Source organism: Schistosoma mansoni, chromosome 1 (assembly GCF_000237925.1).
Source record: "Schistosoma mansoni strain Puerto Rico chromosome 1, complete genome".
NCBI lineage: Eukaryota > Metazoa > Platyhelminthes > Trematoda > Strigeidida > Schistosomatidae > Schistosoma > Schistosoma mansoni.
In genome coordinates this window covers 58,433,617-58,442,097 of record NC_031495.1, presented here as the reverse complement: position 1 = coordinate 58,442,097, position 8,481 = coordinate 58,433,617, and the positions used below count along the sequence as shown (strand labels likewise).

The 8,481-nt window shown below is 31.0% G+C and overlaps 1 protein-coding gene across 1 annotated transcript in view; it reads left to right on the top strand.

The window, feature by feature from the left end:
• Smp_170560 (putative g-protein coupled receptor fragment) overlaps positions 1-4,144 on the top strand; it is a gene marked incomplete at its 5' end in the record, with an annotated part of 29,251 nt that extends 25,107 nt beyond the window's left edge. The window contains one exon of the mRNA XM_018795007.1: positions 3,296-4,144. Within this exon, the coding sequence (XP_018649363.1) occupies positions 3,296-3,598 (303 nt within the window). The 3' untranslated portion in view covers positions 3,599-4,144. The remainder of the gene's footprint in view (positions 1-3,295) is intronic.
• Positions 4,145-8,481: the final 4,337 nt, after the last annotated feature.

Genomic DNA, 8,481 nt, shown 5'->3' with positions numbered 1-8,481 from the left:
CTTCTATACGCATATCTCGTACAGAAGAGATATCTCCAACCCCTGCTCCTTCCTTGGCTAAATCATATTTATCACATTGTATAATTATTTATTATATGGAAACATCTATAATTTCGATGTAATCTATATTGCGTTTTTTTTTTAATTTGTAGGACATTATTGAAATCTACTTCAGTGCTTGTTATAGTTTTTGGTTTATATCATTTATTTTTAATCCCATTAAATTTAATGCAAATTAATACACATATTAATGGACCTGGATTACTTGAAATAATTAAACTTTATTATGAACAGATAATGGAAGCTTTCCAGGTAAATTGACTTCATTATTTTAATAATCTGTCTTAGAACTAATCATAGTTGACAGGTTTTTATTTATTTATTAATAAATAAGTATTGAAAACCTCAGGGAAATCAAAATTCAAGTAATATATAATGTGATAAAGTTGGTCTATCACAATCAACTTTATAATCTAACCCAGATTGGTAACTATGTAAAGTTCTTTTAACTCAGATTATTCATGTAAGAAGCATAAATTATACAGTCTAAAGAAATAAGATGGAAAGTTAAACATGAAAATATTAGTAGAAAAGAATGAATTTTATAGTAGGATATAAAGTATTTAATGCCATTGTAGCAGCCGCCTCCACAGCATAGGGATAAAAATTCACATGATAATAAAATGTAACAAAACAAGCACCAACCAAATCATACTTGGTGGAAAAGCTCTGAAAGAGGTAGAAATCTATTCATACATACGTATTTTTAATGTATGAAAAAAGTTTGTTAAATAACCAACAATAGATCGTGGATGCACACCGCTGAGGAGTCCCATAGTAGGACGGAACGGCCTTCCAGTGCTTCCAGGTTTTCCTTGATGGTCTAGCTTCAACTGACTAATACTTTCAACTGTGAAAGTAGATGTTTTGTCAGACCAGTGTTAGTAGTAAGATTAAAAATATCATTGAATAACTATCACCATCTTGATGTTGATTCATCTGAAAATAATATGAAAAATATTATATATCACTAAAAACTGTTACTAAGTTTCAAATATGAAATGATTCATCACATTTAAACAAGCAGCGAACCTAAATAAACAACTAAGGAATGTATTCAGATAGAGAAAATGATCATTACAGTGAAGAATAATTTCATTTATATTTGACAAGTTGTCATTTTGCCCAACGTAATAATAATAAATAATTGTACCAATTCTTAGCAAAGGATAAACGTTTTTTTATTTCACACGTGAATTAAAGAAACGAAGATGTAAAGAAACTTAAGGAGCCCATTTTAAGCAGTAATAACGGAATATAAATGATACAGCCGTTCATAACACATCTACAGTTGTTTAGTATTTCTTGTTAAATTTGAACTGGTAGTATTTGTTAACTCATAATTATCTGACACGTACTCCATATTCACCCTATTTCAATATTCTATTTAACCATTAACATGTACATATAATACATATAATAAACAATATGAGTCCAGTTGAATAATCTAAAGTTTCCTCAGCATTTCTATTCAGGCAGGTGACTTAAAAACTTTATTATTGTTTGTCGAAATGACTAAACGAACGCATTCAAAACCAACTAGTAATGCTGAATTAAGTTATTTCCTTTTTCGACTAAGATGCTTGTTGTAGTCACGTTAGCTAAATATTGCAATAATATTTGTTTTTATGATTTTCAGGGTTCATTTGTCGCCATTCTACTTTGTTTTATCAATAAAGAGGTAACTTGCAATAAATGTAATGTGTTTATATTTATTGGTGTATATTCCTCTGAAAACCATTTCATTTCATCAGTGTTAAATAAGTATATTATGATGTAACTACACCCTCTCGCAGTTCAGTTTGTATATTTTAATGCTTAGCGACTTTAGTCAAACCACTAATAAACATCAAACGGTAACGAACAACTATTTCATCCTAGCATAGAACTTCACAACATTGCTCATACACGACTGAGACAGTGATGGGCGTTTGAGAAAAGACTTTGCTGTTTTGCGTAGAGTGCTGAAGGCGGTTTGCAAGGTATGTGGTGAATCTTTTGAAGTCATTATTAATATGCTTGTGGATAAACATATTAAGTCTTGCAAACTCTTGGCAGGTATTATCTTATCAGATACTAACCATCCGCTTCATTCATATCTTTCTCCTTGTATATCTTCTGGTAGAACGAGACGTAAATACATTAAAATCCATACACGCAAGGAAGTCTATAAAAGTTCTGTAATACCTTACTTAGCAAATTTACTTTGTGACGAACAGGCTGTCAGAGTTGACCTAGTAAATAACCTGTCTTCTTAAGCATGTTTCAAATTTGATAATTTGTATAAACTCAGTTTTTCTTAAACCTTTTTCATTCCTTTTCTGTTTTTTTTGTTTGTTTTTCTTGGGGTTTTTTTTGCATTTTTGTTTTTTTTGGTTTTTTTTGGTCAAAAACTTGTTGAAATAACTCGTGCTGAGAATTCTATATTGTATCAGATTATAATATTGAATAAAGCCATTAATAATAATAATAATAATAATAATAATGAAACCTTGAGATTTCAGTTCACAGGTTGAGCAGATAACTTATCCAATATTCCACTTTTCCGACCTTAATTATGAGACAATTATTACCAATGCTAATGTTCGCTGGTCGCTTAGTATCAAAAGCATGAAAGCTGTGCAAAAACTCTGGGCTTAATAGCCTAAGAGTTCAACACCAGAATGCAATAACTGTCCACAGTTCTCAATCTTTCCAACATTTATCAGTTCATGATCGAAGCCTTAGACTAAACCTTACTTATACAGTATTCTACTCATAAGTAGAGGTAAAATTTGAGGAATTATGTTTAAACTATTTCTGCATATGTATATATTGCCTTAAAATTAGAGCTGCTCGGCTAATTACTTCTGTTAAGTAGACTTATGAACATAATTTGGTGTAAAAGTACTTCTAAGGGAAAATAATAGTAAAATTGGTTGATTAGTGGGAGCGGCTGAGATAGTTGAAAGATAGGTGATGATTTTGATAACAACAATTTTTTCCAATAAACTCTAACCTCGTTTTATTACTTATAACTATAATTTAATGAATAGCTAGTGATTTTATAGTCAGTCAGTTAGTTAGAAGCAACTTAGAACTTCACACAAGTCCCTCCATCTATTCCTAAGAATAACAATTAGGGTATATGTGAATTCATATGACTTGAATTTAATATTTTGTAATTGATTATCTATTCTCACAATAATTATGTATACATTATAATGTCAATAAATCTTTGTCCGTTATATTGCAGGTTATTTCTGAATTTAAACGTGTTTATAGACGTAAACGATATCTTCAAAGTAATACAGAAAATCGGCGTCAAAGTGTTTGGTTCAATAATCAAGATGCAGCATATGAACCTGGTGAACGACAGATAGATATTAAATCTGGAATTAAATTATCAAAAAGCCCATCTTTAAGTGTAAAACAGAAGTCTTTTGCTGACAGATTTCACAAAATAATAAAACCTCGGTCGAATGATAAGTTTCAAAGACCATCTGGTCTAAGAAGACCATCACCCCTTTGTCGAAATAGCGCAATCACAACAGAATAAGAATATTTAAAATCATATTACCTGCATAATCATGAACTTATAGTACAAATTTTTATAGATATTGATATTACTTGTCCTCCAGGATATTTTCCTTTTGACACTATCTAATTAAGACGAGTTCAGCTTTTCTTCTATATAAGACTGGTAGATAGAGTTTTTCAAGTGGTATAAACTTCAATTGATAAATACGAACAGGATCTACTTCTTACGGTTCCAATACATTTCCGTGTTAAATGATGTACATTTTTTTCGGATTATTGATGTAAATGAACATGTCTTGGATAAAAAGCAAAACTCATTCAAATCAATTCTATTCTATTTGATTATAAAAGTATATATTTTGTTGAATATCTTTTCTTTTTTAACCAACTTCACTGCTGTACAAAAGATGATTCCTTTAAAACGAACTGAATGAAAAACTAGTATTGTATTATTTTGATATAAAAGCTTAACAACAAAGACAAATATTTTTTAAATGATTAACATATTTATGATTCAATAGAACAATATAATTAAATAAAATCCGTTAATGATCATTATAACCTTAAAAGGTAGTTTCTTATTTGTAAGCTTGGTATAAAACTAAACTATTACAACACTTTTTTGAAGGCTGTTTACTGGTTTTTTGTTTTCTATTTTATCACACATCAATATGGTACATTTGTAATCTTGAGAGAAGTGATCTTTCTGTGAAATTTAAACCTAGATTATACTGTATTACAGCGAAAATACGAGAGTACGGACAGCTCATCAGTAGAAATCGGCGACACTATAATTTATGGACGAACTTTGAACAAATCTAATATGACCTTGAGAAATATTGGCCAATCAGAAGACAGTTAGTATAGAGTACAAATATATTATACAACATCAAAGAATTAGAGTGAGTACACTTCTTTTACATGGTCCAAAGACTTGTCAAGGTTAGAAAGAAGTTCAAAGGTTTTAAAATCGTAATGCATAAGGTAGAGGAACTCATCCATGTGGCTCTATAATAGTCGGTATCTGGAGCCATAATAAAGTAACAAAACTCTCCCAATCTCGACAAAATAGCTTCAATATTGTTTGTATGTACTCCCTTTCGTGTAAGTTTGTCATTTTTATTACACATATATCCTTACAACACTCATTTCTATGAACAGCCGAAGCTTCATTAATATCTGCGATTATTGCAACCAATGTTACTGGTACTTTTATTATACAGTTGGTGGCAATTATTATAATATGCCTTAGTATCAATCTGAATCGAGCGATAAAGGTTCCTATTCTAGCAAACGTCTTCCTTCAACATATATTACATCAAAGGACAACATCAGGGTAGTCTGCACAAGGTCTACAAGTCATTTAATACCTGCAATTACAAATACAGGAACTTCTTAGTAGTCTCATTTGTTGTAGCCGCTTAATTGTCAAGTCTTCTCTATAATTCTCTGTGAACCGATCGTACATCAGCATCAGCTACTGAAATTGGTGCCGTTACCTTGAAATCTCTCAGACGCTTCTGATTGGCTCCTCCATAAATTATAGTCTCGCCTAGAAATCTAAGTGCTTCATCATGCAGAATTAAAATTCGCTACCAATAACCTGTTTTTGGCATCTAGAGTTAATATTCTTGAAAATTATAACCCATAAGTGAAACTTTATATTTCAATGGTCAAAAAGTTTTAATTTCTAATTATATACAGTGTAATCTTTAAATGGATTGAGATCGTTCAAGAAGTAAGGAAGAAACTCGTTAACCATTTCTGTTATTCTCTAATCTTATTAATTCATATTTCATCATAGTTGAAGAAGATATTTGACTAACCATATAAATTAGTTTTAACAAAAAGGATATGAACTGGGAAAATAAGATACTTGACAAATCTTACTGTGACTGTAATAACATAAGATTTCATATGAATAAATTGCTGAACAGATTTACTTTGTCAATATAGGGTTAAAGAGATCGTTGAGTTTTTGATTGAGATCACAAATCGATCAATGATAGACTGGCACTGAAAACCTGAAAGCACTGAATGACCGTTTCATCCAAGTATAGGACCCCTTAGTTATGCACATCCACTATCTGGTACACAGGATTCGGATCCAGAACCTTCGGTCTCGCGCGCTAACGCTTAACCTCTAGACTACTGAGCCGGCATCCAACGACGTTAATGTCTAAATTCAACCACTTTAATTTACAAATAAACATTTAGGAACTGATGGATGCATCGGAAACTTTAAACCCTACGTAATAAACGTTTTTCTTCTTGTTGTTATAATAAGAATATTCTTCTACCCTAGTTGAATAAAACTATCCATTTGAGTCATGTTTGGAAAATATACCTAACTGTCGATGAAAGTAGATGGTTTGTTTAGAGAATAATTAGTGCTGTTTCAGATGTTTTATAGTATCAATATTTTACATTGGCATATTTGTTTTAATATATCAATGTAATATTGTCTCAATTCTATACAGGTAGGTTATGGACATTATTTTGTTACTCGTAAGAAATAACTGCATCCTTGATGGATTGTAATATTGTGTTGACCTTTGTCGTTGTTAGGAGACTTAAATATTTCCAACTCATATCTTTATTACACTAATAATTATGAAAATAATAAATTTATTATTTTATGTATAATTGTTATGTGGTCTGCTTATATCCAAATAAGTAGTATATGGTGATGGTCAGACATAGAATGTATTTTGGCAGAAGATCGATAAGCAACGAACAAGAATGAAGCGCAATCGGTATGAAAATGCATGAATAATGAAATCAGAGAAGACGGACTGATATTTGCAGAACGGACAGTTAACATTGAGACAAATGATTGTTATTTTGCAAATTAACTATTCACTGTATGGTTAACAGAATTTATTGAGATAGTCTGTAATTTCGTGCTTCAATACATTCGACTGTCCCCACTCGTGTTCGTGTTCACTACATAATGACTGGTTATTAAAATTTTCATTTGTAAACTAATAACTGTACATTATCAGAAAGGTTTTGTGGAGATTGTAGCAATTTAATAGCTGAACTCATAAGTCGATTAAAGCTAGACCACCATGAAAAACCTGGAATCACTGGACGGCCGGTTCCTTTTAGTATAGGACTCCTGAGCAGCGAGCATCCACGATCCACGATGTTCAAAAATAAAACATTGAACATTAATGTTATATGATTCAACCATTCTTCTGTTTGACCTAAAATACTTAAATTTGTATATCAGTAAAATGTTGTGAATAGGTAGTTAGTTTTAGTTAACCTAGTAGTGCTCAATCACTACCCTTTTCAATAAAATGATAGATTTCTTTGATTTACTCCTTCTTAGTATCCTTGTCTATATGAGTATATGATTTGTTTAGAAATTGGATTAAATGTCTACTGAGTATTAGGCGCATACAAGTGGTTTTGATATCGAATAACTTAAAATATATTTTAATTCATTAAACAGATATGGAAAGTATTCATTGATCAATTCGAAAATACTAAATATAATGCCCAAATGTTTCAAGTATTTCATTATATTTAATTAACATTAGGCGACGATAATTTGTATAAGGAAATTTTTATAATTATTGCAAACAATATAATTATCGATCGGACAAATCACACATAAACCCGTACAAACAGTCTAGAGTCTTCATCGGTCCTACTCTCTGCCTACCCCTGCCTGTTAGAGTCCAGAACAACAATCTAATCCTCCGCGGTATGAATCATTCATTTCAAACATACTGGGTTTATATACAAACCAAACAGACCACATCTTAACATAAAATAGAAAACATTTGTAAAATATCTAGCCAAAAGTGGCTGTGAATGTGTGAAACTGTAATTTATAGAGTGGGCATAACGGCAAATCGCATAATAATAGTCTATAGGTCAAAATAAGGCTTGTAATAGGAGGAGTATAGATATACATAATCTAGTTACTGAATAGTTATACAATAAGAATATACGTACAATTTTTGTCCATAAATAGTTCTCAAAAGTTACCATTCGTAATTCTCGTCGGGATATATCAGATTATTTTATAGAATGAGAGAAACTGTGATCACTACTTAGGAGATGTATTGATTAAAAATTATGGAAAACTAGAATAAATCATAGTTGACCATGAAGTCGAACTTTTCTGCGTAAATCGATTGCCTTGCCGGAACTGAAGTTATTCTGTGAAGTCCCTTGGTATGTTTGCATTCTGATCATTGTTTCATTAATGCTATCCAATAACTTTATTTGATATCATAACGCAATTTTAAGTCAGATGTTCCTTGTGCACTACTCGCAACAATGTTTGGCTCTCAGTACTGACCTGTTTTATTATCATTCTGATAAACATTTGTTAAGTGAAATGACATCATCATATAAGTGATAACTGATCTTCAAAAGGCTCAGACTCTCTTGATATTTGCAGTCAACGGTAATCTTTAGAGTTGATATTAGTTCAAACCTTGAACAACAAATACATTAACAGTAATCTGAATGACTGACATACATATTCAAGCTTAAGTGTCCTGAAATATATATCTACAATACTCCAACATCATTTTAGATGTTTTCACTTGACAGTCCTCTTGTAATATATGACTACTATTATCAACAAATCAGTGCTGTTGTACCAAGTTAACCCTCTTTTTTGGTCTATGATATTTCCCCTTTATGCTACTAACGGTTCTGTAAACAATAACGTAATATCTGACGAAATGTTTTATTGATACATTTTACATGGTGTCGATAATAATATATAATGGCGTATCGACAACATATTCTTATAACCCTATTTGGTAACAAACATGTGTATAATGTTTAAAAATCTTATCCATATATAGTAACATGTTATTAGTGTGGTGTGTACTACTGATGTTGGCAGATATAAGTAGTATGTATCATCAATTG